General features: G+C 54.2%; 9 protein-coding genes across 9 annotated transcripts; 6 read left to right on the top strand and 3 right to left on the bottom strand.

Moving 5' to 3' along the window:
- Positions 1-410: 410 nt before the first annotated feature.
- Positions 411-1,742, top strand: M421DRAFT_421863 (uncharacterized protein). The gene is made up of 2 exons (XM_033592972.1): positions 411-1,130; positions 1,180-1,742. Exons 1-2 carry the CDS (start codon positions 782-784, stop codon positions 1,569-1,571), a joined length of 741 nt encoding a protein of 246 aa, XP_033447704.1. The 5' UTR covers positions 411-781; the 3' UTR covers positions 1,572-1,742.
- Positions 1,732-16,683, bottom strand: M421DRAFT_421864 (midasin). The gene has a single exon (XM_033592973.1). It carries the CDS (start codon positions 16,588-16,590, stop codon positions 2,020-2,022), a length of 14,571 nt encoding a protein of 4,856 aa, XP_033447705.1. The 5' UTR covers positions 16,591-16,683; the 3' UTR covers positions 1,732-2,019.
- A 102-nt stretch (positions 16,684-16,785) lies between these two features.
- On the top strand, positions 16,786-17,896 carry M421DRAFT_421865 (54S ribosomal protein L12, mitochondrial precursor). Its single transcript, XM_033592974.1, has 2 exons — positions 16,786-17,081; positions 17,397-17,896. The coding sequence occupies exons 1-2, from the start codon at positions 16,863-16,865 to the stop codon at positions 17,724-17,726; spliced, it is 549 nt and encodes a 182-aa protein (XP_033447706.1). The 5' UTR covers positions 16,786-16,862; the 3' UTR covers positions 17,727-17,896.
- A 163-nt stretch (positions 17,897-18,059) lies between these two features.
- Positions 18,060-19,057, bottom strand: M421DRAFT_65125 (pyrroline-5-carboxylate reductase; the record flags this gene model as incomplete). The annotated part of the gene is made up of 2 exons (XM_033596221.1): positions 18,060-18,961; positions 19,009-19,057. The coding sequence occupies 2 exons, from the start codon at positions 19,055-19,057 to the stop codon at positions 18,060-18,062; spliced, it is 951 nt and encodes a 316-aa protein (XP_033447707.1).
- Positions 19,058-19,308: 251 nt separating this feature from the next.
- On the top strand, positions 19,309-20,222 carry M421DRAFT_421868 (uncharacterized protein). Its single transcript, XM_033592975.1, has 2 exons — positions 19,309-19,674; positions 19,729-20,222. The coding sequence occupies exons 1-2, from the start codon at positions 19,327-19,329 to the stop codon at positions 20,068-20,070; spliced, it is 690 nt and encodes a 229-aa protein (XP_033447708.1). The 5' UTR covers positions 19,309-19,326; the 3' UTR covers positions 20,071-20,222.
- A 370-nt stretch (positions 20,223-20,592) lies between these two features.
- M421DRAFT_421869 (uncharacterized protein) lies at positions 20,593-21,574 on the top strand. Its single transcript, XM_033592976.1, has 2 exons — positions 20,593-21,045; positions 21,098-21,574. The coding sequence occupies exons 1-2, from the start codon at positions 20,993-20,995 to the stop codon at positions 21,471-21,473; spliced, it is 429 nt and encodes a 142-aa protein (XP_033447709.1). The 5' UTR covers positions 20,593-20,992; the 3' UTR covers positions 21,474-21,574.
- A 1,234-nt stretch (positions 21,575-22,808) lies between these two features.
- M421DRAFT_421871 (alpha/beta-hydrolase) lies at positions 22,809-24,501 on the bottom strand. The gene is made up of 3 exons (XM_033592977.1): positions 24,156-24,501; positions 23,852-24,102; positions 22,809-23,800 (listed from the first exon to the last, which is right to left on the bottom strand). The coding sequence occupies exons 1-3, from the start codon at positions 24,280-24,282 to the stop codon at positions 23,009-23,011; spliced, it is 1,170 nt and encodes a 389-aa protein (XP_033447710.1). The 5' UTR covers positions 24,283-24,501; the 3' UTR covers positions 22,809-23,008.
- M421DRAFT_421872 (uncharacterized protein) lies at positions 24,482-25,945 on the top strand. Its single transcript, XM_033592978.1, has 3 exons — positions 24,482-24,895; positions 24,944-25,053; positions 25,110-25,945. The coding sequence occupies exons 1-3, from the start codon at positions 24,840-24,842 to the stop codon at positions 25,916-25,918; spliced, it is 975 nt and encodes a 324-aa protein (XP_033447711.1). The 5' UTR covers positions 24,482-24,839; the 3' UTR covers positions 25,919-25,945.
- Positions 25,585-27,496, top strand: M421DRAFT_180217 (uncharacterized protein). The gene has a single exon (XM_033587881.1). The coding sequence runs from the start codon at positions 25,973-25,975 to the stop codon at positions 27,056-27,058; it is 1,086 nt and encodes a 361-aa protein (XP_033447712.1). The 5' UTR covers positions 25,585-25,972; the 3' UTR covers positions 27,059-27,496.
- Positions 27,497-27,609: the final 113 nt, after the last annotated feature.

The raw sequence follows: 27,609 nt of genomic DNA on the forward strand, positions 1-27,609 counted from the left end.
TGAAAGTATGGCGACCATGATGGGGCTGGAAACATCAGCGACACCGCATAGGGAAACGATGCGCAGGCTGAACTAGTGTAAGTTCGGTTGTTCGAGCGAGGACACGCAGCTGTCAGCCTTGCACACTATCGGCGTGGAGATGTCACTCTCATCTGGGAAAGGGGACCCCGGCTCACGTCTCCATCTTGAAACCTCTTGCGCTTCGGTCCGACTATTCTATTCTCCCTGTGACCAATGATGCGCTGCGCCCAGATCACGCATTGAACAGCAGGAAGGTAGACCTCCAGGGTGGATCGATGAATGGAGGACGGATCAGTAGCGTGGTCAATTGGGTACATGCTCTGGCCCTAAGGGTTGTTCCGATATTATCGATCCTTCCCCTACCGCGACCAATCATGCACTGCGCACAGCTCACGTATTAAGGAACAGGAAAACGGTCATTGAACGTGGGTCGTGCGAACGAATGACAGATCGTTCGCGTGATCAGCTGGGTACATGCCCCAGGCCCCCAGGATCCTCCCGAGTTTGTTTATCTGTATCAAGGCTCGGACCGATAGCATTCCTGCACTCCATTCAAGGTCCTGCCAAGTTCTGAGCCTACCGCGACTCGTGAAGTTGCAGCCGAACATCCTGAACAGGTACGGAGCGAATGTCCATCACGAAGAACAGTTTTGCATAAGTACAGCAGCTCATCCGGTGTATACAACGCTCCAGCACCAGACTCAGTACATCATTCACCCTCACATCCAATCTTTGAGACTTAGTTCCTCTTTCAAACAAAATGCATTTCTCCCAAATACTTGCTCTCGCCTCCAGCGCTGCTCTGGTCGCTGCAGCCCCAGCGCCGGTTATCCTTGGTGTCGACGACATCGTCCTTTACGGGAAGGGTGGCCGATTCACAAAGATGAAGCGCGATGATTTTGAGGAAATCAGGAAGCTTCGCGAGAGTGGCATTGCGCCTCCCAAGCCCAGCCACCTCGACGATTCTCTTATCACTTTCTCTGGCAACGAGACCGTACACGCCAGACCGGAGGACAGCCTGAAGAAGCGCGACGATATCAGCCTTATTGTTCCCTACCCTAACTCTCGCTTCTTGGGTTGGGATGTTCCGATGAGCCAGGTCGCTAAGGGTACGTCTACTGCTCACCGCTTCATCAACATATACTGACAACACTGAAGGTCCCGCAACAGTCACCATCGCCACCGGCTACTCCATGACAAACTCCATCGCCGTCGCCGAGGCTGTCAAAATTACTCTGGTCGAGGACTTCCTCGATTCCACTACGACAGTTACGTACACTGCTTCATGGATGACCACACAGACACAACAGTTCGCCGGCACTGTGCCGGACGGCAAGATCGGCGCTATCGTCATCAACGCCTGGACGAACCGCGTGAGTGGACAAGTCTGGACGGGCCAGGTCGGTTATGATGGTAGTTTGTCATACTACCAGGCTGACTCGTTCGATAAAAAGAGCTATGGAGATCTGTCATGGGTTGATGGTATTATCGGGGTCTGCCTCGGCGATACCTTTCCTCTCCACAGGTGCATTGGTGATGGTACCTTGTAAGGCCTGGGATGTGTGAGGAAATATACGAGAATACCTGATGTCTGGGGCTGGCAGCGAAGAGTTTTCGCCATGCAACCACATAGACTATTGCTACGGGGCGCTCGAGTCCTTTTGATCGACTTTATGAACAATTACTACTTTTCCCCAAAGTCAATTACATGTTTAAGCCAATTGCATATTTAATCTGCAGAACGTGTCACACGAGCACAGGGCGTTCCAATACCATGGGTGCGGGTCGTGCTTACTCGTGCGGGCGGCCGCGAGTGTTAGCGTGCACGCCATTTGCTCAACTGACCAGGCACCGTGCAGCGTGCAGCCGCTTTGGGTATCCGCGGTCACGCACCCTGCTAGCTAGGCCTGTGTAAACCCAATACTGATTGCGCAAACATACCAATGACTTTTTACCTCAACGCCCTACAATGCCCAAGAACTCCCCAGATGCAAACACCTACGATGCACTCCCAGCGACCTCCCCAAACCATTGCCTCAGCGCACCAGCCAACACACCCGGCAATTCCCTGACATCGCGCACCACCAAGTAAAACCTGAACGGAAAGCGCTCCATGTACTTCCACCTGACCACCTTGCCCTCGGGCGTAATCTCTACCGACTGCAGATCCAGAATACTCGTCTTGTCGACCTCTTTCCTCGGTGCTCCGGGCTGCGCGCCCGGTTCCTCGCTCGCCTTCGGCACGTGCGCAGCGAAAGGCGCGGAAGCCGTCGCATCGATGATAATGAACACAATCATTACACGCTCCTCCTGCGCCTTTCTCACAAGCCGCTGGATCTCTGCATGCGAATCGCAGATACCATCGGACACAACGAGCATAAGTTGCCACAGATCCTCGCCCGCGCTCGAACTCCCCTTGCGCCTAGCCTCGGCGAACAGATCGAGTGACCTGTAGACGAGACCGCGGACATTGGTTTTCGCGGCGTCGAATCCGAACTGCTCGAAAACCCGCACTCCGGCTTCCGAGGTAAACGGCTTATCGAACTCATGCGCGACGTTGACTTGGTCGCCGAACCCGACGACGCTCACCTCCCCCACTTCCAGCATAGCCAGCGATCTCGTGACGAGCGTGAGTGTCTTGAGCGCGAGATTGCTCGCCCCGCTGTCCGCCATACTCCTGCTGTCATCCAGCGCGATCATGACTTGGTAGCTGCGCTTGCTGGGCTGGGAGCGGCGCAGCCAGATTTTGTCGCGCTTGTAGCCGGACGCGATATACGGGATGATGCGCTTGAGGTTGAGGCGCTTTCCTGTGCGGAAGTCGCCGCGGAGTTTGGTCGCGAGGGTTGGCGCGAGGATCAGGCGGAGAGACTCGGTGAGTTGTTGCGAAAGGCTGTGGGTGGCGGATTCGTGGGCTAGCCAGAGGGAGCGCGCGGTTGTGGGATCCATAGCGGCGGAGGAGAGATGGGTGATCTCGAGTTGATGGTCAACTTCGGCGACAGACAAAGCATCGGAAACGTCTTCATCGAGAGGCATTGCATCGGCCATGTCCTCGTCGTCTGGAGCGCAAAACGGCTTCTGGTCGCCGATGAAGGCTTGCGGTTGCCCGTCTGTGGCGCCGGGCTGAGGTTGTTGCTCTTCTTGCTCGGGCTCGGCCTTCCTGTCTGCATCATCCATATTGGCATCCTGCGGGTCTGTCATGTCTTGATCGTGATCCTCTGGTCGAGTTGGCATCTTCTCCTCATCTTTTTCATTCATAGGCAGAGCCATGTCGTGATCGAGCGCCTTGGCTTGCTCCTCCGTTGCAGTACCCATTGCTTGTGTGTCAGCCTGCTGCTCTTCGTCCTGAAGATGCTCGAAGTCCGCATCGGCCATGTTGATCTCTTTGTCGATCTGCTGGACTTGAGTCTCATCCTTCTCCCGCGCCTCGGTGATCTGCTTTTGCTGGTTGTACCACTTCTCCAGCACATCGCCGAGCTTCTTGAAAGACTGTATCTCCTTTGATTCTTCTGGCTCTTCACCACGACCACCGGCATCGGGCGCGGCAGTTTGGCCTAGCGTACCATCCTCCGCAGCTGTGTCCTGTTTTTGGTCGGAGCCGTCACCTTGTTCACCTTCGTCACGATTCGCGGCGCTCGCGGAAGCTTGCTCGTTCTTGTTCTGATGTGCTTCCTCGTTGGCTTCTGTGCCAGCTCCAGCTTCAGCGTTCGGGTCAGTCTGGTCGGTATCTTTCTGCTCGCGCGGCTCATCATCAGCCATGTTCTCGTCTGGCAGAGGAACAGCGTCGTCGTCCATCGGCTCGTCGCCTTCCTGCTCTTCATCTCCAGCAGCTTGCTCTTCATCCGAGACGTGTCCAGTCGTGTCTTTCTCCTCTTCGCCTTCCTGCTCAGGTCCAATCTCCTCGTCGACGGTATCTGGCTCTGCGTCAGGTCCCATGTCTGGATCGATCTCGTTTTCGGGAAGATCGTCGCCCATGTCCATATCGCCGAGATTATCATCTTGTTTACCATCGTCTTCTTGCCCGTCCATGTTGAGGTCCTCTGGAAGATCAAGAGTCTCTTCTTCCTTCGCATGCGGATCCATTTGCTCGGTCTCGCCCGCGCCAACATTTTCCTCCTGATCTTCACCCTCCATCTCTTCATCTTCCTCACCTTCTTCGCCATCTTTCTTGTCTCCTTCTTTACCATCTTCACCAGCTTGCTCTTTCTCCTTCTCCTTCTGTTCTGCAGCGGCCTGCTCCTCCTGATCCTCAGTGCCTACATCCTGCTTCCCTTCTTTGTCCTTCGCATCGTCGTCTTTACCACCATCGTCCCACATCTTTTCATCGACCGCGCTCGGGCCCAGATCGTCGACACTTCCAACCTCGCTCTGCACGTCATCGTTGCCCTCTTCACCCTCGTCATCGCCCTTGTCTTCCTTTTCGCCCATCTCCTCAGTCTGACCTTCCATATCGTCCTCGCCCATGTCGACAGCATCATCTTGCTCTTCGATGCTGCCCTCGCGCTCACCCTTCTCTTGCGCCAAGTCTTCGAGATCCTCGTCGTCTTCGATATCCTTGGAGATATCTTCTGCGCCTTCGCCTTCGCCAAGACCGGTGCCTTCTTCCAACTTCTCGTCTTTGCCCTTTTGCTGGTCGGGCGACTTCTCAGGCGGTTGGCAGAAGCCTTGGGTGCCGACTTGGATGAATGACTTAATAAGGCGGTACATCAGCTTGGTTGTCGATGCGTGGAGGGCGTCAAAGCGGTCAACGAGGTACTGGTGAGAGGCTGTATATTGGATGAGGATGGGCTGGATGGCTGCGAACATGGCTGCGGTGCCTCGGAGGCTCGCGTCGGTGTGGAGGTATTGCATCTTCTCCAGAACGGTGTCTAGAGCATCTCGGATCTGGCCTGCGTGAAGGCCATTGAGGGCAGAAGAAAGCACTTGTTCCTCTTTAACCAGCCATGCAGCGTCATCGGATGATGTAGGAAGCTCCTTGAGCGCAGCCTCAACATCTTGCATGGACCCCAGGATCGAGTCGAGAGCACTTAAGATGTCCTTAGAATGTTGTTCAACCGTAAGCTGGATATCATTCGACGATAGTTGAGCAGCGGCCTCAGGGCACTGGAAGATGAATGGCACAACATGCTTGAGGACCGTTCGAGCAATCTCGTTGTTGTCATTCCAGCACGCAAATGCGACTTGAAGGTCCGTAATCGCTTCCTTCACAGACTGGTCGAGGGCCACTTGCGCGTTCGATTGCATGTTGTGCGACAGAGTGGGCATTTTATCGTATGCATCAGCCAGGTCTTGCAACTGGACTGTCCACTCTCGCATAGCCCGCAACAGAGCGTCAACCTCATTCGTCTTTCCAAGCTTCGCTTGCGCAGCAACGACATCCGTGCCAGTCTTCAGCGCAGCCACGAGCCACCTTAGTTTTGGCTGCAAAGACCGAGATGCCTCAATCTGTTGCGGTGTGGTAATAACAAGATGACCTTCGCCCGGCTGCCAAAGATGAGAAACAAATGTCAGCGGCGTCTTGCTGGCCTCGAGAGCTTGACTTGCGCGGCTCAAAAATCCCCTCTGCTTGATCGAGATGTACAGCAGGCCCTCGATATAGCCAACACTTTTGGCGACATCGTTACTTGTCAAGTCGCCAGAGTGTTCTTTGGGTACTGCGCGCACTTGCGGCATAAGATTCAGCGCTTGATGCAAGTGACCCTCAGCAACGCGACCGCACCGAACGCCAACGCCATGCACCACTGGCAAACTTGACAGAACCGTCGAAAGCTCGTCTTGCTTAATGAGAGTATCGACGCTAAGGTTTGACTTGACGCCCATCTGGCGCAACTCTTTCATCGTATCAGCGTAAAGTTTGCGCTTCTGGGTCTTGAGCTGTTGAACCTCTGATTTGTTGTCTTCAGTCAGAGTCGAGGGCGTGGCTTTCTGCAGTTCGATGATCGACGTGGTAACACTGGTGATAAGCTCCTCGATGTAGATCGCTCCATCGATGATGTCGTTGCTGGGCAGGGACAGATTGCGCATCAAGTTGACAGTAACGGACAGGTTCTTGAATCGTGTTGGTCGCTCGTTCCATCCTGGTACGTGCTCGTCGCAGCACGCAAGCGCTTCCGGGTTGACTGCTGCGCTGACAAGTGCCAATGAAGCCTCTCTCTGAGTGGAACCGTCGTCGGCGAAGCCGGCGCTCATAACGATAGACACGGGCTTGTTAAGCACTGCCCTGAACTTCCTCACAAGCTTGCTCAGCTTGCGATGGCTCGTTTTTGCACTCTGCTTGAGAGCCTCGATGTTTGTGTCTTTCCAGCTCGCAAGCTTGATGACGTTGTTGACTTCCTTCTCCAGAGTCTGCCGTCCCTTGGCGAGCGCCTCATGCACCGGCTTCTCTAAGCGTGAGAAGTACGCGATGAAGTTCTCAAGCGCGGAATGCAGAATATTGAAACGCTCAACATCCTGCAGGCGCATAGCTGCATGTTGACGAAGCTGCTGGAGGAGATTGATACGCTGTTCGAACTGGCCCAGCGTCGTACTTTCAAAGAAACCTTCGAGACTCTTCAGCAGCCCCTTCGCATGTTTCCTCATAGCCTGCTCATCTTCGACGCTCTCGGACGCCGCGATGATGGTCTCGTATGCAACGAAGAACCAGCTCTTTGCGCTGTCACGGCACTTCTCGACTTCCAGATCGAATAATCTAGCCCAAGTGGTGAGCTCGAGCTGTCTCCAGCTGATTAGCAGCTTTGTCAGGTCATCGAACAGATCGGCAGTGCTGTATTGCTTGCTGGCAACTCTCTGCCATTCGTACATGTAGGCGTGCAGCTTCTCAGCCTTGGTGATGAATTTGGCTACTGGGTCAACGTGGCGGAAAGCAAGCGCTTCGTCGCACGTCCGCAGCACGTCTGCGAGCGTCATGTGCTCAGGCCAGACGCTGCGAATTTGGCGGTAACGCACCTGGATGCGGTGTACGAATGTAATCAGACGCTTAGCTTCAGGCAGGTTCGCATCGAAGTAGAAGTTGTAGTTTGGTCCGGTCCCCGAGCCGTTCAGCGCATCGATCTTTCTCTCAAGTGTGAGGTACAAGGCAGGCAGAGCGTTCTCGTGTTTGGTGCTGTGACTCCTGCCTTCCGCAACGCGATTCATCTCTGATGTGCACCATTCCAGCAGAGTCTTGACGGAATCTGATGCTTCACGCCCCTCGAGGAATAACTCGGTGTGTATGTTAGCCAGACGAATTGCATGGTCTCTTGACGTAGCCTGAGCTGCAGACTGTGCGGTAGGCGCCGCCGCTTCGGCCTCGTAGTCAGGGAATAGCGTCCGATCTTCCTCATCGTTCTCCTCCTCCTCCATACCGCGGTACGAGTACAAGCTCCTGTCCTGCGCCTCCTTTTCCTGGTCTTGAAGGAGCTTGGTCTTGTACTCTGTGAAGAAGGATGTAAAGATACCATGCAACAGTCCACGCGCAGCTGGCTGAGACAACGAAACAGTATCGACGCTTTTGACGATTGACAGCAGGTAAAGAGTGTGCCAGCGTGGATCTATAGTTGTGTTGTTCGCTGACAGCGCCTGTTCTGCGCCGTGCAGAAAATCTGCAGTCGTGATCGCAGACTTGACATCACCAAGACCTAGGAAAGGAGTCTCGCGAGAAATGTGTTGCAAACTCTTCCCGACCCTGGTCTTCTCCTGAGCTTCGTACTCTTTCTTAACGAGCTGCAGGCCGATGTAGAGGCATGCAAGCAGGCCAACAACTGTAGCCGTGATGTCGTCGTAGGCTCGGTAGCCCTCAGTGAGCCTCCGGATGACTCGGACTACGTTCTGGTGAAGCGTGACGTCAAGAGCTGCTTCTTCAGCTGACATAGAATTGCTGAGTAATGGCTGTACGATGCTAAGCAGGTTCGTGAACTCGCCCTGCAACTCGTCCAACTGTGAGACTTCAGGGCGAGCAATGGCCGGCACTGGTGGCTCCTCACCCATGCTCTGAATTGCAGCTTCGACTTGTCGGATGCGAAGACTGCTATCTTGGCCAGTGAAATCTGTCTGAAACTGTCTGAGAGCGCCAAGAGCGGACATAAGATCCGTCTTCTTCTCATTGAAGATTCTGCGTTCGAACATGGGTCGCAACGCTGGGTCGTGTGGGTAATTCGGGACATAGGCGTGCAGTCCCAAAAGGGCAAGCTCGATCCACTCCCGGCCTGTCGCCTTGGAAGTCGCTCTGATCTTAGTGTGGAGAACTCTCGGGATACTGGTATCGATGGCTTGCCACAGATCGAGATATAGTGTGTCAAGCGCCTCATCCTGATCCTTGGTGATCTGCTCGGCATCCAGAGCAATCTGCTGAGACAGTACTTGTAGCTCAGTTTCGAAGCGGGCGAGCTGCGTAAGCTGGACTTCATCCGCACTGTACAGCTTGGCAAACATCGACATATGGAAACGGCCCTGCAGAGCAAGTGAATCTGCAGCCTCTTTGACAAGACCGATATGACGGTACACCTTCGCAAAGATGTCGGTAGGGCTGTGAGCCTTTCCAACACTGAGAGCACTCAACTTTGTTGGGCGGCGAGCAAAAAGAGCAGCCTTTGATCTGGCAGAAAGTAGGGCCAGCGTTGCGTTGTCAGGCACGTGTTGAACGCCGTCTTGCCTGACAGCGATGTCAAGGAACTGGCAGAGACCTTCGAACTCTTCCTCGAAGTAGGGTGTGATAGTAGCGTCATCCTCGCCAATGCCTTCCTCGAGTTCTCGCACAGCGTTGTCTAGAATCGTGATCAGTTCGTCAGGGTTGACATCTTCTCTACGAACAAGCTGCAAAGAGCTTGCAAAGCGCTCTCTGATCTGCACCATCTCATTCGCTTTTAGGTTCGACTTCCACATAACCGCGTCCAACCTATCAGCCAGAGCCTCGAGCTTCAGTATCGCTTCTAGCTCCTCAATGGATCTTGGTGTATCTGGCTTCAGATGGCGCCACAGAGGCTCCATACAAAAGCCGGAAGAGAGCTGAACATCCGTTCCAAATGCAGCGACCTGTTTCGAAAGCGCGACAACCAGCGTCTGCACCATTCCGTGGGTGTCGTTGGAGATCACCGGTGTACTAGAACTGAGCATCTTGAGGTATGTCTGAAATGTCGCGCGGTCGAACGCCGAGCCCTTCGCCAGCGCAAAGAAAGCCCAAAACATTGTCCGCAGGGGCTCGAGGAAAGCGAGATCCATGTATTGGCCGGTGTTGTTAATGGTCCGTACACCTTCAACAAGCTTGATCAGAGCCTGCCAATAGGCATGCAGGAACGCAGGCAGCTTCTGCCTCTCCTTGCGACGCTCAAACTTGGCGGATGGCAGACTGTGGATCGCCTGCTGCATGTCGAACAAATCGAGCATCAGCTCATACATCTGTGAGCTTTGGAACGCATTCGCCTTGGTGGCAGTCGAGCGATTCAGACTCAGCTCATTACCAAGAGGATGAAACGGTAGTAACTCGATTATGCCATCAGTAGTGAGCTGAGCCTGCATCTGCACTGCCCATGTCTCGCTGATGAAATGAGTGAAGCGAGATAAATTGTCTTCAAAGGTGCGATGTGATTGGGGCATTGTGGGCAGCTGCACTGTAGCCGAGGGTGGGTGGCCATTTGTCTGCTCGGACTTGCTGGACATACACAAGCCAAGGCGCGCTTGCTTTGCAAAGCTCTCCATCAAGTTATTGTCGATGACTGAAAGATTCTCAAATTGTGCTTGCAGTGTCTGCTTAACACCATCCTCGTCAGTCTGGAGCTGGCGGAAGCGGTAGACAGCCGACTCAAGCGGGTACTCGAGTAGGCTCGAAACTCCACGTTCTGACTCCTGTTCCGATTCCAACAGACAGATCTCAACAGCTCTGTTGCGCATAGCCCTCGATAGCTCTCCAAACCTGGGGTCCATGGTCATAAAAATCCTGAAGTCCGGGTGTGGCCGTACGAGTCGTGCTTCACCATCAGCTGTCGAGTGCTCGTTGATGGACAGGTAGCCGTTGGGTTCGAGCAATGAGTTCAATCGATCAAGAACAGCGCTGGAGCAAAGATTCGCGTTGTCGAGTACGAGCCATTTGCCTTGTTCGAGGGCACGGATGAGAATGCCGTCTACCCATTGGAAACGCGCGCCATCGATGTGCTGGTTGGATGACCGGAGGACAGTGTGCAAGGCTTTGACAAGAGCCGCGGCTTCAGCATCGTGCAGCGAGACTTCTTGGAGCAGCTTGAAAAAGCTGTCAGTGGAATGAAATCCCCCGATATGGAGTCGTTCGAGTAACTTGATGAGGGAATCTGAAGGTCGCTCAGAGGTCACGATCGTACGGCGAACAAAAGCCTCAAGCTGCTCCAGGCATTGGTGCACTTGACGCGAAGGGTCGATCTGTTCGTAGCCGCCGACAAGATCCATTGCATCGACGTCAGCATTTATCGAGAATGTGACAAGCTCGGCGCCCACAAATGAGGCGAGCTGGTTGATCATCGCAGTCTTGCCAGAACCAGGTGGGCCGACCAAGATGATCGGCCAGTTCTGCTTGACACTAACGAGCAATGCTTCCATGGACCCCAGCTGTGGGACCCTCAAGACAGATGTAGTGTTTTGATGCGCAAGAGCAGTGTCACGAGCCAACAGACCAAGGCCTACTTGAATAGACTTGGTGCTGATGTTGTGGTAGAGACTCATACGCGGTTCATGGGCCCCGTAGAGGCTCTCAAACAACTTGAGCAACCGCACACGATCGCTCTCTGCACGGAAGCGCTGCACAAAGATGGTATCGAGGAAGTCCCTAGCCGAGCCAGGATACTCCGAGGACGCCAAGAGTTGAAGCCAGCGAAGCGTGTCGCGCAAGTTGAACTCCCATGGCGCGCCGAGGTTGCCGAATGCACGATGAGTGACTACTTGCTCATCCAGATGTGCCACGAAACCAATGAGCCTGTTGATCTCTTCCTCTTGAATGGCAGGAAACACCTTCCGGCAAATCAAAGTCAGGTCCTCTGGGCGGAAAACGTCTGCATACACGATAGTGAAGCGGTTGACAAAGGACGCTGGTAGACCCTTTCGTCCACCGCCCTGATGATGAGGGTTCTGCGCAGCAAAGACACGGAAGCCCTTGTGTTTATGGAAGGTCTGGTCGAGCTCAGAGATGTAGACTTCGCCGCGATGATCTAGAACAGCGTTGAGTCCTTCAAGGACGGACTGTGAGGCCAAGTTCATCTCATCAAGCAACACCCAATCGCCGTTCTTCATAGCCTTGAGAAACGGTGCATCGCGCCAAGCGAATGTGCCAGCGGCGCCACCTTCAACAGGAACATCAGAACCGAACAGATCCATGAGATCTGTCTGCTCCGAAAGGTTGAGTCTGGTCAAGGGCTTTCCTATAGCTCTGGCGAGGGCTGTAACAAGAGTCGTCTTGCCTACACCCGGATTGCCCTCTAGCAATATTGGCTTGGCCAGCTGCAAAGCACGGATGACTCGCATGGCATTGCCGCGTGTTGTGGGCGCTTCAAGAGCGAAGTTGTTCGACTCGGCTGCAGCAGAAGAGAACTTGGGAATAGAGAATGTGCCCAGTTGGAATGACTGCTCTGTGCTGATGATATCGACATCACTGTAGTACAGTGGCGAAACATCCTTTCCCAGGAGCTCACCGAGTTGTTGTAGGCAAGCTCTGCGTTCATGGTCGATCGAGGCAGCAGAAATGGCGAGCAAGCCTGCCGGATTGGCACCAAGTGTATCAATGAACACCATAGCAGCTCCATGCACAATACCAAAGACGGGGTCATCACGACTCGTACTGTTGATGAAAGTGACCCAGGCAAGCGTATCTCGAATAGAGACCGACGATGCAGCGGAGGTGTTGTACTTGTCGTTGAACCACTGCGAGAACTTGACGATGGCGTCTGCATATGGTGTGGCGTTCGAGTTGAGCTTCGATCTGACGATCTGTAGGATGTCCTCAAGATCGGACAAAGCTGGGACCCAAATCTCTGTGAAACGGTTGCGAAGCGCAGGCGAAAGTTCCTTCTTGCCGTAGTCACCACCAGGGTTCATCGTAGCTAGGAACTGGAATTCCGCACCCGCTACGACCTCTGAGTCATCAGGACCCTTCTCCGCGAGCAGGAGGGTGCGTGAAGGCTCAAGGACACTGTTTAAGCGCTCGAGAACAGAGTCGTCAGCAAGAGAAATCTCGTCAAGCAAGAAGTACTGCCCAGTCTTCATGGCGTTGACGAGGCTGCCATCCGCCCATTCGAAAAGTGCTCCAGCCTTGAAGCGATTTGTCTCAATCGAGAGGCGAAGGTCTTGCCTGATCGTGGTTGTCGGTTCTTTCTGGAGCTGGTCGTACAAGTGGAGGAGTGGGTCCATCTCCAGAGTGTGGGGGTTGACTTGTGAAGGCACGCCTTCGAAAGCATCGAGTATGTCCCGCCTCAGGGCCTCTTCGATTGCAGCCCTGTTGCGTATAGGTCGCTGTGCACCGATCAAGTCGCCAGTCTCAGTGTTCTGATGCGCATTAAGGATGTGAAGCTCTTTGCCGAACGCATCTGCCAGCATTTGGCATACTGTCGTCTTCCCACACCCTGTTTCACCGATGAGCAATACTGGCTCGCTGTTGATCATTGCATGCCGAACAAGTACAAAGAGTCTCCTCATCGCACGTGTCCAGACAACACCGGTGTCGATCTCCTTGGAACCAGCAGGGGCACTGTCGACGATTTGCTTGACATTGCCCTGACTGAACATCTGCTTGTCATCGATGATCACTCTAGGGCCATTCGCACTTAGAACCTTTTCCATGATCTTCTTCACAGCAACGCGCTCTTCCTCTTTACGTACACGCTCGGCAAGAAGCATGTAGCCGTTCGCCGCGAGATCGTGTATGGTCTCAGCCTTGCGCTGCGCCCATCGGAAAAGGTCTCTCAGTGTCGCAAAGCTCTTCTGCTCGAAAATGCGGTTCTCTTGCCTTAATGTGGAGAGTTCCCTATACACAGCAACGATCTTCTTGCACCATGTCTCGGGAATTTGGACGCGCCGATGCAAGATCTCCGTCAGCTCTTCGACCGGGATATCGTCGAAGTGAAGCTCAAGGAAACGGTTGCGAAACGCTCGAGACAGGACCTTTCGTCCTCCGTAGAGGCCAGCGGGGTTTTGGGTGGCGAAGAGCATGAAGTCATCGTGGGGTCGAACGACCTCTTGGGTTTCGGGAATGAGAAGTTCGCGATTGTCGTCGAGCAGTCGATTGAGTGCTTCAAGCACATCGGTGGGCGCCAAATTAAGCTCGTCGAGAACGATCCAGTGGCCTTCTCGTAACGCTCGCACCAGTATACCCTCCTGGAATGTGAGCTTGCCATCAGCACCGGAAACGTATGAGCCAAGATACTCCTGCAAGTCTGTGTGCTCGTGGTTGTTGATTCGAACGAATGTGTTTCCGGACCTTTTCGCTAGATACTCGATCATACTTGTCTTACCAGACGAAGTGGGACCTTGAATCAAGACGGGGTAACGCCGTGTCGACGCTGCTCGAATGAGATTGTTCATATTTCGCTGAACGAAAGGAGTGATGATGTACTCTTTCTTCTCTTCCACAGGCTGAGGGCCCTGTCGTAAGAGGTAGTGGCCGTGTCTGACATATGCTCGGCCATCGTTGGGCTGCTGCAGTGGCTTGTTCAGCTCAGCCTTCAGCGACGCCTTCTGTGGAAACATGTGCTTGGTGATCAACGCTGCGACTAGGTCTTCGGACGCTTTGTTCAGGAAGGTCAAGAAACTCATGTGGAAACCTTCGTAGAGAGCTCGTCGAACGCTACACAGGGGTGCTATCTCCCGCGCATAGGTGAGAGTTCTAGTAAGAGTACGCAGGCTGAAGTGAGGCTTTTGGTCGGCACCATCTACCAACATGTTTGCCTTTGCAAGCTGTTGGATCGCAAGATAGAGGCTGGTGACATCGCGCGCGACCCTGACGATAGCTGGATCGGTACCATCGCCACCAAGATACTTCTCTGCAATGTTGCGCAAGCTCTTCTCATCGCTGTCCGGGCTCTCAACGTAGAGTTCAGTAAACCTCGAGCGAATGCCAGGAGGGAGGTCCTTCTTTCCAACATCAGTCGCAGGATTCATGGCTGCGAAGACCCTGAAGTTGGGATGAGCAATTATTCGCTCCACATTGCCGGTCTCAGTGAGCAAAATCGATGGGTTGCCGTCAGGGCCCCCACCCAGCAGATCAGTAAGCGCTTCCAGCGTGTCCGATGAAGCCAAATTGATCTCATCGAGTAACACCCAGTCGCCATTCCTGACTGCTTTGACGATGTTGCCTTCTAAGAAGGAGAACGCAAAGGCTTCGGAGCCACTTGCCAGCTGGGCTTCCAGATCGTGCAGATCTGTCGCAAACTTTTCCCAACGTGCTGCTGGGAGGCTCGGGGGTAGCGAATCCATCTTGCGCTTCTTCCTGGGCTGGTCATCGTCTGCGTCAGGATAAGACGGCTGCGACTCATGTGCTTTCCGTGCTGCATCGACCATCTTTAAGGCTTCTCGCCACAGCGTGCAAACCCGTTTCCACTCGCCCTTTGCGACACGCTTGCCTAGCATTTCAATGAAGCGCAAGTTCTTCTTCCTTGAAAACGTAGTGTCAAACAGATCATCAAACTCGTCCTTGAGCGGAATGACCAGACTGCGGACATTGACAGGCTTGTAGCCTCCCAGAAGATCGCCGCTTTCACTCTGTTGTGACAAGTTGAAAGCTATCAGCTTACGACCAAGCTGCTCAGCTAGATACTGGATAGTAGTGGTCTTACCAGTGCCTGTCTCACCAACCAAAAGAAGGGGCTCTTGACGATCGACTGCCACAGCGACCTTTTCCAGTAATCGTAGCGTATAGTCGTTTGTTGAGAAGGGTCGGCTAGACATCAAGCGCTTCGAGGATCTGTGCTTGGAAAGTCTGGCTCGCCCGACATGAATGATACCTGCTGCTGTGCTCTTGGTCGGTATGGAAAGCTTGACTGAACGATCCCGAAGGAGATGGTCGCGTCTCTGCGGGTCGATGTGAAGCTCCTCCGCTACGCAAGCCATCACTCTCAGCCGCGCCGAGTCACTGCGCAAGCTACCAGCAAAACAGTCAAAGGCTTCTATGAATATGTCATCCTTCTGAGCAGTGCTGAAGGAGGACGTCTCAGACAAAAGCACAGCTATCCTGTCACACCACTTTAACAGATCGCGTGGTGTCATTGCTCGCAGGGAGGTGCCGTTCTCGGACGAGAACTTCGCATCGGAGTAAAGCTCAAGCAGCCGTGCATATACTCGCGTGATGCCCGCAAGGTGCTTCTGCAGGGCTGGGTACTTCGCGGATATGACCTGCTGGAACTCTTCGAGCTGCGGCATCTGCACTACAATCGAATTCCAGAACCGATGTCCAATCATGTTCTGACGAGGGATGATCTCTTGTCCTCTCGGATTGAGCGTACTCCGCATTGTGGCGATGATGCGAAAGCCCCTTGCGGCGCGTACAGTCTCTCCACGGCTAGGAATCAAAAGCTCACCGCGCTCGATGAGTGGTAGAAGGGTACTGATGACCTCATTCGGGGCTCGGTCCAAGTCCTCGATGAAGATCCATCGTCCTTCACGAACAGCTGTTGTGAGCACACCAGACTTCCAGGCGAAAGTTCCCGGCTTGGATCCTGTAGCGTACATGCCAATAAGCAACTTTGCATCACTCTGCTCATTCAGATACAGTGTGACCATCTTGTCCAGCTTGTTGAGCTTCCACGCGAAATGCCGAGTCAGCAGCGTCTTTCCAGATCCTGCCAGTCCAGTGAGAAGTAGTGGACTCGATCCTAGCAGCCCATGGGCTATCCTGTTCAGGTTGGCCTCAGTAGTGGGCGTCGAGATGAGCTCTGTAGGCCGTTCCTGAGAGGCTGCGCCGTCCAATCGCGGGAGCAGTATGCCGGTGATGTTGACTGTGTAAGGTGAAAGATCCGAGTACAGATGTGACATCGAGGAGCTTATCGATTCCGATCTTTGCTGCAGCCTCGACTGCATACTTTTCCATCTCTTCTCTTCCCAAAGCGAAAGAAATCGATAATCGATCTGTTGCCCTTCCCATGATGCCTCCACATCGGCATCTCCAACGTGTCTCTTGACCATATCCTGCGTTGCATGGTCCGCTGCGTGAATGTACAAACAAAACAAGCGGACGGCTAGGTACCGAACGACACGATCTTGATGCTGGAAGAGGTGCTGGACAGCAACTGGCCGCACATACTGTGCAAAGGTCCGGCAGTCAAAGCTGAGCAGTCGAAAGGCGCCAAGCAGGACTTCTGCGACGTGACAGTTGAAAGAATCTGTATTCCTTGGGGTATCCAGCGGACCGAAGTATGGTGACTGTGATACATGTACAGCGAAGCGCTCCACGTGCTCTGAGAGATGGGGCGCAAAAGGCATAATTCGTCCGAAAGCGGCGATTATGTTCTCGGTATGAACCGAAGACTGGATCCATCTTGCACAGACTTCTGTAAATAAGCCCTCATACTGCACGAAAAGGTCGTCGGTGAACCCAGGCTTCAGAGCTTCCGTGGCAAGCGCATTGATATTGGCCATTTTCGAGGCCATGATGGCGCTATGACCGGTGGAATCTGCGGTACTTGTGTTGTATATTGACTTCGGGGCGCCTCCCCATAATTTCGACGCTTTCATGCAACCGTGGTGGGTATGTCGTGGCGTTGCTCAGGTTCTGCCCGCGAGAATCTCGAAGCACTAATCTTTTAAGTGGGTCCGTAGGCACGGACCGCGGAGGTGCATCGCGCTTTCCGCAAAGTCGAAATCTACGAACGACGCCGACGATATCCATCCATCCCATCGACCGCCGTCAATCACCGCACAACATGTCCGCCCCCGCATCTCGCGCCCTAAGGCGCTGCGTCTGCGCCGTCCGCCCCGCGATGGGAGTCCGCCCGGCCGTTGGAGGAGCACAGCTGAGGATACAGCGGAGATGGCAGTCTGATGCCGCTGCGGCGCCTGCGAACCCCAAGATTGCGACCATCGTGGACCAGATCAGCCAATTGACTCTGCTCGAGACAGCAGACTTGGTCTCCACACTGAAGGTACGGCCGACGAGGAAGAAGAGTGGCGCAGGGATACTGAGGTGTTGGCCGAGGCTTCATACCAGTGTTCTCTGAGACTGCCGCGTCCGACTCTCAATTCAATTCTAGCCTCTGTGCTATTGTGCCTCTGTGGAGTCCTACAGTGCTATTTGGGAGGAATTGAAGCCGAAGACAGTCATGTGCTGTTCAGAAGGCAAATCGATGGAGTTGGATCGCAGTCTCCAACAGAGCACCATATTGGGCCACCGACCGCCCGCCTTCTCGCCTTCGGAGCTCAATTTCTACGACTGGGACGTCCCGCTAACGCCATCATAGACCCGTCTCAACATCCCCGACATGCCCATGGGTGGCTTCGCAGCTGCAGGTGGCGCAGGCCCTGCCGCCGCCGCACCTGTCGAAGAGGAAGAGGCCGCGCCCGCCGCCGCCGAGAAGACGCTCTTCAATCTGAAGCTCGAGAAGTTCGACGCCGGGTCGAAGCCCAAGGTCATCAAGGAGATCAAGAGCATGCTGGGCTTGTCGCTGGTAGACAGCAAGAAGTTCGTCGAGAGTGCGCCAAAGATGATGAAGGAGGGTGTGCCCAAGGAAGAGGCCGAGAAGATTGTTGAGACGCTCAAGGCGCTCGGTGCGACGGCTGTCATGGAGTAGATATCGAATGATAAGGAGTATGGCAGGCAGCGCAGGGAAGGGAACACACTGTATCATAAAGAGCTGCGGCGTGTACAGATATGTATGGCATATGACATTGGTCACTTCTCGGGTGTATTGAGTAGATGTGCAGTACAATAGACCGCGTGTAAACCAGTCGGGCGTTTGCGGACCTGTTGATTACAGATGCCTGCTACGACTACATATTGCAAAGACAATGTCCTTGTCTTTTCGTAGCTGTCTACTTGCTTCGGTACATCAAAGCACCACTGAAAAGCACAATACTCATAACTTGGTATCATTCTCACTCATCTCATCACAGCAAGGCGCCATCTACCGCCTGTGGTTCACAAACTCCCTCTGCTCACCGCCCAATCGTGAAGCAACAACGCAAGCCTCCCTGATAGCTGTTGCCACGGCGTTCCTGACACCATCCTTCTCCAACGACATCAGACCTCCGATTGTGCAGCCTCCCGGCGTCGAAACCTTGTCCTTGAGCACAGCTGGATGCTCGCCATTCAGCACCAACCCCGTCGTGCCCCGCATCGTCTGCGCGGCCATCTCGTACGCCTGCGCCCGGGGCATGCCCATGGCGACAGCGCCGTCGGCGGCGGCCTCGAGGATGAGGGCAAAGAAGGCGGGGCCGGAGCCGCACAGGGCGGTCGCGATGTCCATGTTGGCGGGGGGCAGCGTGGTGACGCGGCCAATGGAACCAAAGACGAACTCGACGAGTTTCTGCTGTGCGTCGCTCAGCGGAGGGTCGCTGGTCTCGATGACGCTCATGGACTCGCCGACGAAAGAGGCCGTGTTGGGCATCACGCGGACGACGCGGCATGCGTTCTCGACCTTGTCAGCGCCCTCGGGGTACAGGAACTCGGAGATCTGCTTCTGGGTGACGCCGGCCAGGATGCTGACGATGACCTTGCCCTTGAGCGCATCGCGCATGCCCTCCTCGCCCAGGATGGCCTTGAAGCCGTAGGGCTTGCAGGACAGCAGGACGATGTCTGCTTGCTGGACGCCCTTGAGGTTGCTATTGGTGAGCGTCTGCAGGTCGAAGTTGTAGTGGCCGAGCGCCTTCTTGACGTTCTCCTCGGCAGGCGCCCACGTGTCGCAGGCGACGAAGCGGGAGACGTTTGGTGTGGCTTTGGGGGTGGACGAGGGGTCAATTGCGGCGGCGGTTTTGGCTTTGGCGAGAGAGGCCATGACGCCGCCCATGATGGCAATGCCCATGGTGCCTGTGCGTGTTAGACAAGGCCCGTCAGGGCGTGCAGAGCATACTGACCAGAACCGAGGACGGTCAATGTGAGGGGCTTGGATTCCTGGGACGCCATTGTGTACTTTTCTCCTACAATTCCTCCAGAAAACAGTGGTGTTGGGGAAACAGCGCGCCAGTGACTCTCCCAAAGAAATCCCCAGAGAGGCCCAGAGCGACGTCGGCGGGGCAGCTGCCGACGATACGCGCCTCACAGCTCCGGCGCCGAATCTACCACCGCGCACATCCTCCGCACCGCCGCATACACCCGGCCCTGCACTGCACACTCGAATCCAGACCACTCCAGCATCCGCGACCGCGACCGGGACCGCAAGTCCGCCTTGCGCCATGGCAGACCCCTTCGAAGTGCGGCAGCGCTTCACAACGCTGCTCTCGCACCTGTCGGCGTCGCACACATCCATCCAGAAAGCCGCGAGCTATGCGCTTAAAAACCGCGACATGGACGAGGACCTACACAGCTGCATTCTGGAGCAGCTGGAGCGCACCAACATGAACACGCGCGCGAACATCATGTTCTTCATCGAGAGCCTGTGTGAGTTGGCTGTCAAGGATGCCGGGCCGAGTACAGGCGAGGGCAGTGCAATGGGCTTCGTGAGGATGCTGCAGCGGGACATATTGCCTGTGGTCGAATGTGTGATTGGCGAGGAGGGCGCCAACGTGAGGGTTGTGCGGAAGGTGGGTTTCGCAATCTGCACATGGATTGGGTGAAGGGAAAGCTAACAGGACCAGGTCCTGAACACGCTCCAGAAGATCGACATCCTCCTCCCAGAAACCGTCTCAGAGCTCGAAGCGGTGCTCCGGACCCGCGAACCAGACGACCCCTTCGACGGCTCGCCCGCGAATAACGTCTCTGCAAAAAACGCCAAGTTGGACAAGCGCCAGATCGAACATCGGATAGAAGAAGACCGCGAACGGCATAAGAGGCTGCGGGAGAGCATATGGGCGGTACCTGGCGAGGGCGAGGAGGAGATGCACAGGCTGTGGGACGAGGCGAGTAATATTGGGGAGGACGATTACATCATTGGCAAGGAAGACAAGGAGGAGAGGGATCAAGCTATTGCGTTTGGTTGAGTGGAAACATCAGAGCTGGCATACGATGTTGTTACATGTGGGCTTTGCATTCGGAAAAGCATACGGCGTTTGGGACTCTCGCATTTTCCAGGCGCAACGGGCTGATACCCAGGACGGTGCTCTACAGACATTGCATTATTCGAACGGAGATCGCTATAACAACATCACATTATGAGGACTCCAAGACTCAGGCGTTGTCGTCTTGGGGCAGTCGGAGAGATTTTTGTGCTCACATTCGTGTGCTAACACGATCTTCATATGTACCGGCTACACCTTCGACATCTTCCTGAGTTGTGGAAGAAGCCTCGCCTGGCGTTGCGTTTGTGAAAGGGATGTCCATTCACAGGCTAACACCAACGGCAATGTCGACAACTCCCCGAGCCCGATCTCAGATGGATTGAGCGATCTGCCCCACGCGTTGTAGATCGCTCCTTCCTCCGAGCTATTCATGGCGCCTTCCCATTGTCAGGAACGTAAGAACAAGCCTGCCCCGTCGTAGGTTTCTTCCATTTGTTTCACATCGAGTTCTTCTCCTTACCCAGCCTTCTTGCACGCTTCAACACTAACGTCACCCTAGACTGTCGAGGTCTCTGTTGCTATGACAGCAGTGTTCTCCTTTTGTTGCGCAGCCCATCTGAGACTAGCCTCATTACCCGCCGACATGTCAAATGAGCGCACTGACAGTATACTACGAACAACCATCAGTGACATAAACCTCCAAGTTCTTTGTTCAAAGGATCTCGACAAACGCCTTATTTGACGACAGCTACCATGCTCCACAATGTCCACCCTGTAGGCTTGGAATTCCCCCCTCCCTGGGAGATGCCATAACTCGTCGGCAGGCTACATCTCTGGTACCATCAATCTTGTCAGCGATATTGCAGTCCTCTTGCTACCAACTATTGGTGTGGCAAAGCTGCAGATGAAAACGCGCAAGAAGTTTGCAGTTTCTGCCGTCTTTGCAACGGGCTTGATGTATGTTATTAACCTTCGTAGTGTTCATGCACGACGTAGCTGATACGAACAGTACCTGTGGCGTATCCGCGCTTCGATTGTACTATTCCTCGCGCGAAGATAGGAGCAACGACAGTACTTATTGGCTGGCACTAGTGGGTCTCTGCGGAGCTGTCGAGATCGCAATGGTCATTCTTTGTGGGTGCTTCACATCAGTTCCAAGGTTCATCAGGTGGATGAGAGACGAAAAGACAGGGTCGCAGCGGTATGGCTCGCAGCAGTACAAGAGAAAATATGGCTACTCCTCGCAAGATCAGTCGAGAAGTTACGAATACGGACCAGAAAGCCAGTCGAGGCTGAGACATGAAACACCCAACACAATGGAACTGGGAAGGACGGGGGTCACACAGGTTCGCGCTGCGCATCATAATTGGAGAGTGTTGCGTTAATCTCGAGTAAAGATACGGCGAGTCATACCTTGCGGTCATTCAACAGAGATAGACCCAGTTCTCGAGATCATTCAATTGTACTGTTGATCATCCACGACTTCGATAAACACTCCATACCCTTGTGGCGAGTTTTTGATGTCTAACAAGGCTTTCTCTTCTTTTAGACCCAGATCTTTGTACTCGATTACCAACTTGCAGCTCATTGATCAGTCCATCTGTCCAAAACGGCGATGGCCATGATCATACCTGCTAGACCTATCGCACGGATTTTTGAAAGCCCGAGATCAGCTCGCGTCAATGTCATTGCAATTGCGCCAGCCTCAGTCTCGACGTTGTTATCACTGGCTATATCTGCCATTGCAGCCGCACCAATGCACCCGACGTGCTGCCAAAGACTGATAATAAGCAGTAGCATCGTGGAAGAAGAGGCGAGAGCGAAGGCAACTTGCAATACTGGGTTGGATATGCCAGGGAGTACCCCATGGGCTACGAGGATAGGGCTACAACCTGAGTACACAGCTCCTATGCATTTAATCTTGCTTCCAGTTCCACTATGCAGTTCTGCTGGAGTAGGTAATCAGCAACGGTAACAAACTTCCAAAGCCCCACGAATCAACGGTGAATGTCTACAACAGCTTCTGAAGCCAGTGCTGACAGTCGTTCGGTCACGCTTCACGAGACGCAGGATCGTAACTTCGTCATGTTGGCGCTCACTGTCTGTCCAGGTGAGCAACGAACGTCATGAATTTCCCATCGCCACTCTAGTCTCTCAACAAATTCGAGCCCCAGGCCGGTGAAACGGTCAGCTGCCAGCACCTGACGAAGACATGCAGGGCAATGGCCCCGCTTTGGAGCCCGGAAGGACTGGGGTAGCCAAGACGACAGGCGGCCATTTGCGAATCGCAGTTCATCAGCAGGCGCTAAGCCCCCTTCAGCTCCACTGCGGCTGACGCTAGCCACGTCGGGATGACCATTTCTTGCGTCTTGCTGTATTTGAGGAGATTTCGAAGAAGCTGTGATTGGAAGATATGTGGGGGAGCGTATACGGCGAAGTGGGATGTTGCCTAGCTGTCGACGAGCAGCATGTTGTAAGGGGTATAAGTCTATTGCTGTTTTCTGCAGAGCTGGCGGGTTTGTCAAGACCCCAACTCAGTTTTGAGAGCACTCAGCCCACCGTACATCAAATCCTCGCTCCAGACTGCATCATGTCACCTCAAACAACCAATTCCTCTTCTCGGATATCCTCATCGCCCTTGAGTGGGACTGCAACGCCTTCTGCGTACGTGACCATGCCTCGCGCGTGGCGCTGCTGACTTCCTCCACATCAGGTACTCGGGTGCGTTCACCCCTCTCTCTGCTCGAGCATTGTCGCTGCATAATGCCGACCCATCAGCAGTGGCCCAACAATGGGCTTTGGAGGAGGTGAAGAGGGTGGCACAACTTCAGCAAGCTGCTCGAGAGCTTGGATTCGATCTCCCACCACAGTATTCAAGGAGGTGACTATCGTTGACTTCGTTGGCAGGGACCTGCTGCTTTCATAGTATTTTATCTTTGATAGCTTCAACGATGCTTTGCAGTCCGCTAAGTCGCTCATCCTTGCTTTCGCCCAGGTACAAGCTTGCAACAGGCCATGCGTGAATGCCGCCTTGCTCCTCCCACTCATCAACATGTGTGCCTGTGCTCTTGAGGAGACTTATAAGCTCTCTTGTCTCAGGCCCGAGTACCTCTTCACTGCCGTAGAGGACGTACCAACCTTTCTCTGGTGATGCGTCTGTCCACCTCTTCATGTCCTTGCAATGGCCGGGAGATACCATTGGATCGTCGACAGAAGCCTTTTTACCAATATACTGGCGCCCATATTGCTCGAGAGATTCATCATTGAGGAAGTCTGAGGCGGTGTTGCGGTTGTTCTTCGAGACGATGGTAACCCAGGGGCTGATCATGACCGCCATTCCAGGTCGTTGGTGCCTTAGCTCTGCGTGTTCTGTCAAATGGAGCAAGAAGCTGAGCATAAGGGTTGCGCCAGCCGAATCACCCCCAACGACCACTTTAGTCGATGATGGAGCAAGTGAGAGTACGTAGCTGTAGCCAGCAAGGGTTTCGTGGAGCTGAGATGGGTATGTCGTATCAGGTACCAAGGTGTATTCCAGCGCAAACAACGCGGGATTTCTGTAGCCAGCAGCTTTGAGTAGTGTGACCCATGCGAGTAGGAACTCCATGTAGAAGTAGGAACTGCCCATCGAGAACCCACCACCATGAGCGTAGTAGACGACGATATCTGGCTGCTCCTGTTGGTCGTGTTTAATTAGTACACCTCTGAAGTCAGGCTACGGTGGTCAGCTTCGCTCAATGGACGCTTCGGATTGGTGTAAACGCACCCTCTTCACCTCAGTCCACCTGATCGGGCTCGTAACAATGCCGTGACGGAGCATTCGGAACCGCAAAAATGGTAATGAGACGCCCTTGGAAAAGAAGACGCGACCAATGAAGGCTGGCATGTTCGCGAACGCATAGCGGACGCATCTAATAACGAAGTCCTGGAAAGGTGTTGCCTTCTTTACAAATGGGCTACGTCTTGAATATGGTGTAAAGAATCGTTCGCGAATAAATTGATACGGGATGACCAAAACTTCATACACGGTCAACATCAGCACCTAAACAGTATGCGGTACGCGAGCTCACCGATGAACGGCAGCGCTGCGATCAGCCATTTGAGGACGGGAAATAGGCCAATCTGAAGCAGCAATTGAGGTACAAGGAATACCAAGAACGCGATGCAATCAAGGTAGGATATCTGACTGAGTATCATTGCGGGGAGAGGTTGCGAAGAACGCAACAATACCTCTCGAGACTGAGCCACTTGTTGGTCGACAGACCCCCGGCGCTTGCAGCTCGGTTGATGACGATGACGAAAACTCCACTGGTTAGCCTAAGCCACAACCGCTTAGCCGCCCTCTGAGCAAACGGGCGTTACTGACATGTCCATGCACGCGCGAATGCTGTGAAGTCGTTCTGATCTCATTTGTTGGTCAGAAAGCGAGGCTGCAAGTGGCAGAAGCAGTCAAGAGCGTCAGACAGGAGAAAAAGGTAGGCACGCGGTCCCACGTGACACTCAAGAAGCTCGGCGGAAGGCACGGTCCCAGTCGCGACTCCCAAAGAAATTCCGTGACATCTCACTTGTGGTCCCGCAAACACGGTTGCGACAACCGCAATCGACTCGCCACTTCCTTCATCGTCACTGCTTTCGCCGACTTGTCCACAGTCCCTACAGCCTCATTGCTACTTCTAAATGGAATAGCCATACCCGCAGAATTTTGACCCGCTGTAGCCTACCCCGACCTGGGAGCTCGAATATACGACTTCATCATGGCCACCGATCCAAAGGCGGCGCCGCTCGCCGACGACTTGAAGGAGCTCGCTCTGTAGGTCCGCAACGAGACCATCAGATCATCGTGTGCTGACTTGTGCAGATCTTTACCCACGAGTGTCTTTCCCAAGGCGTTCTTTTGCGCATTGTGCAGCGAGCTTGCTATTGATTCATACAAGCTGCTGTGTTGCAACAAAGTTATCTGCACTCCATGTATTTACAAGCTTTCGACTACGATATAGGTCGTGTTGGCTGATGATTTCACACAGGTCAAACGAAGCTTTCCTTTCCCACGACCTGCCCGTCATGCGATCACTCGCCTCTCGAGGCCGATTCGTGCACGCCAAACAAGGCATTGCGCAACACAATGCGCGTGTGGCTGCAGAAACAGAAGAAGAAAGAGGAGGCTAAAGCAGCCGCGCAAGCCGCTACACCAGTAGCAGAGGCTACGCCAGCTGCTATAGAGGCGCCGTCTGAGGTGGAGGGTGCGGACAAACCAATCGACAGCGTCGAGGAGGTAACAGCTTCAGGTGATGTGCCAGCCGAGTCCGCAGTGACTGCCGCTGAAGGCGGAGACGCTCGACCACGTACAGTGTCCGCTTCCGCGCAGCCAAACGAGGTAGGTCTTCATCTTCCTTTAATCGCTACACGAGTTAGTGTCTGCAAACGGTTTAAGTACACAGAGACGAAACTTAAGAGATTCGGATGGCTAAAGTCAATGAACACTATCGATCTTGCACGTGTCGGTGGCTGTAACATGCATATCTCGCCGTGTGCACTTGCTGATTCCAAGCAGGATTCTGTCGCACATGACAACGACGACCTGGAACGACGCGGAAGCTTAGTGTCACAGACCGCGACGCAAAGTGTTGAGCCGTCTGCTGCAAATGCCTCTCCTGACGACCAAACCAAGCCGAACGGGCCAGCGAACATGATGGGAAACAATTTCATGATGAACGGCCAGATGGGGTTCGGTTTCCAAGGCCAAGGCAACTTCGGTGGCATGGGTTTCAATGGCATGTCCAACATGATGAGCAATGCTAATTGGAACAACATGAATCCTATGGGTACGTCCTAATTGCCTGAAATGACTTTCGAAGACTAGGAGATTAACACTTGCTAAGATTACAACATGTACAACAACTTCGGTGGAAACATGGGCATGGGCATGAACGACATGTCCGCCATGAACATGATGAACTACGGTGGCGGCTACGGCAACGGATGGAATGGCATGGGCGGTGGCTATGGGAACTTCAACGGATTCAACCAGATGGGCGGATATAATCAATCTGGAGCATATCCCGAGATGATGAACCAATTCCCCAAGAACAATTTCCAAAACCAGAACCAGAATCGTATTCCTGCCAGTCAAGGAGGAGCCCACCCTCAGACAAACAATAGGGCTGGCAGCCAGGCTGGCTCCATTTCTTGGCCTGGTGGACAGAGCGTCAACAGTCGTCCTGGAAGCCGCAGTGGACCAGCGCAAAACGTACGTCGATCTCATAAACATTTGCCAAGACGATCGTCTTTGGTGTTATATCGTTTGAAACCAGCAACTGACGATATTTCCGTACAGCAGCGTGCCGGCGAGTCACCTGACGCATCAAGCGGTGCAGCCGCCAGTTCGAAGCCGGAGGACGAGCAAGACCCTGGTGTCAAGCCCATTGAAGAAGGTAATGAACACGATGGGAGCGCGGAAGGCGCTGCGCTAGCCGCCGGTTCCGCCACTGCTGATGTTGAAGATGCCAACAACTCAGCTGCATCGGGGGAGCAGAACGACGCCTCTGTGCAATCAAACGGCTTGAATCAGATACAGACCGTCGAAACCGAGGATGGAGACATGCAGGGTTACAATCAGCCGATGATGGGTAACGGCATGGGCTTTCACAATGGCATGATGAATCAGTTCCCCAACCAGATGCAAATGAATGCACCTTTCGATCCTACCATGAACATGGGATTCCACCAGACCAACAACTTTGGTCCCCGTGCTGGCTTCAATGCAGCATACGGCGCTGCTACAGTCTTGACAGGCGAGCCGCAGGGTCGTGGTGTGGCAGGTGCGCCCACAGGCCCGCGAGCGATGCGCGAGGGCAGGCCGAACACAGGCTTCTCAAGTCGAATGAATAACGCGCGCTACCAGCCGCCACCGAAGAGCGTCGCATCTACGCAGAGTGCTGGTGCTCGCAGCCCGCAGCGGACAGCCCGATCGTAAGCACAACACATGACATCTCCACAAACACAATGCTGACCCTCAAGCAGACGCTCACCGCAGCGAGACGAGAGCCTCCGAATCAAGGAGAGATCAGTGTCACGCTCTCGCTCAAGATCACGAGCAAGGGATGTTGAGACGGACGACCGCCGAGATAGGTCGCGCTCTGCAGACAGGGAGTCGAAACGGGAAGGCAGAGGACGTTCAGCAACACCACAGGGTGATGAGGACCACGAACGCCGCAAAGACCGCCGACACCATCGGTCCTCACGATACGTCGATGATCGTGAGGAAGACCATGACGATCGACACCGCGATGATAGAGGTAGCCGCGGCGACAGAACGCGCAGCGCCTCAGTTGACTCCAAGCACCGCAGCAGTCGCCGCGAAAAGGAGAAATCGCGCTCTTCTCGCTCACAGCGCGACCGCAGCAAGGAACATCGCCGTCGTCACCGGACACGCTCTCCTGCAGAAGAAAGCAAGTACGAGGATGATGCTCATGCTAACGGCGATCGAGACTCGGAATCTGGCTCGCGGCGCAAGCACAGGAGCGA

The sequence above is a fragment of the Didymella exigua genome, assembly GCF_010094145.1.
Source record: "Didymella exigua CBS 183.55 unplaced genomic scaffold M421scaffold_17, whole genome shotgun sequence".
NCBI lineage: Eukaryota > Fungi > Ascomycota > Dothideomycetes > Pleosporales > Didymellaceae > Didymella > Didymella exigua.

What these genes read in the sequence shown, in the direction of transcription:
- M421DRAFT_421865 (XM_033592974.1), top strand. Translation starts at nt 16,863, where the DNA reads ATGTCCGCCCCCGCATCTCGCGCCCTAAGGCGCTGCGTCTGCGCCGTC. An exon ending in ACTTGGTCTCCACACTGAAG is followed by an intron (nt 17,082 to 17,396) that starts GTACGGCCGACG and finishes ACGCCATCATAG; the next exon opens with ACCCGTCTCAACATCCCCGA.
- M421DRAFT_421864 (XM_033592973.1), bottom strand. Translation starts at nt 16,590, where the DNA reads ATGGCCTCGAAAATGGCCAATATCAATGCGCTTGCCACGGAAGCTCTG.
- M421DRAFT_421863 (XM_033592972.1), top strand. Translation starts at nt 782, where the DNA reads ATGCATTTCTCCCAAATACTTGCTCTCGCCTCCAGCGCTGCTCTGGTC. An exon ending in GATGAGCCAGGTCGCTAAGG is followed by an intron (nt 1,131 to 1,179) that starts GTACGTCTACTG and finishes ACAACACTGAAG; the next exon opens with GTCCCGCAACAGTCACCATC.
- M421DRAFT_180217 (XM_033587881.1), top strand. Translation starts at nt 25,973, where the DNA reads ATGTACAACAACTTCGGTGGAAACATGGGCATGGGCATGAACGACATG.
- M421DRAFT_421868 (XM_033592975.1), top strand. Translation starts at nt 19,327, where the DNA reads ATGGCAGACCCCTTCGAAGTGCGGCAGCGCTTCACAACGCTGCTCTCG. An exon ending in ACGTGAGGGTTGTGCGGAAG is followed by an intron (nt 19,675 to 19,728) that starts GTGGGTTTCGCA and finishes TAACAGGACCAG; the next exon opens with GTCCTGAACACGCTCCAGAA.
- M421DRAFT_421869 (XM_033592976.1), top strand. Translation starts at nt 20,993, where the DNA reads ATGAAAACGCGCAAGAAGTTTGCAGTTTCTGCCGTCTTTGCAACGGGC. An exon ending in GTCTTTGCAACGGGCTTGAT is followed by an intron (nt 21,046 to 21,097) that starts GTATGTTATTAA and finishes TGATACGAACAG; the next exon opens with TACCTGTGGCGTATCCGCGC.
- M421DRAFT_421872 (XM_033592978.1), top strand. Translation starts at nt 24,840, where the DNA reads ATGGCCACCGATCCAAAGGCGGCGCCGCTCGCCGACGACTTGAAGGAG. An exon ending in GACTTGAAGGAGCTCGCTCT is followed by an intron (nt 24,896 to 24,943) that starts GTAGGTCCGCAA and finishes TGACTTGTGCAG; the next exon opens with ATCTTTACCCACGAGTGTCT. An exon ending in CAAAGTTATCTGCACTCCAT is followed by an intron (nt 25,054 to 25,109) that starts GTATTTACAAGC and finishes GATTTCACACAG; the next exon opens with GTCAAACGAAGCTTTCCTTT.
- M421DRAFT_421871 (XM_033592977.1), bottom strand. Translation starts at nt 24,282, where the DNA reads ATGATACTCAGTCAGATATCCTACCTTGATTGCATCGCGTTCTTGGTA. An exon ending in CGCAGCGCTGCCGTTCATCG is followed by an intron (nt 24,103 to 24,155) that starts GTGAGCTCGCGT and finishes CCGTGTATGAAG; the next exon opens with TTTTGGTCATCCCGTATCAA. An exon ending in GGTGGACTGAGGTGAAGAGG is followed by an intron (nt 23,801 to 23,851) that starts GTGCGTTTACAC and finishes TGACCACCGTAG; the next exon opens with CCTGACTTCAGAGGTGTACT.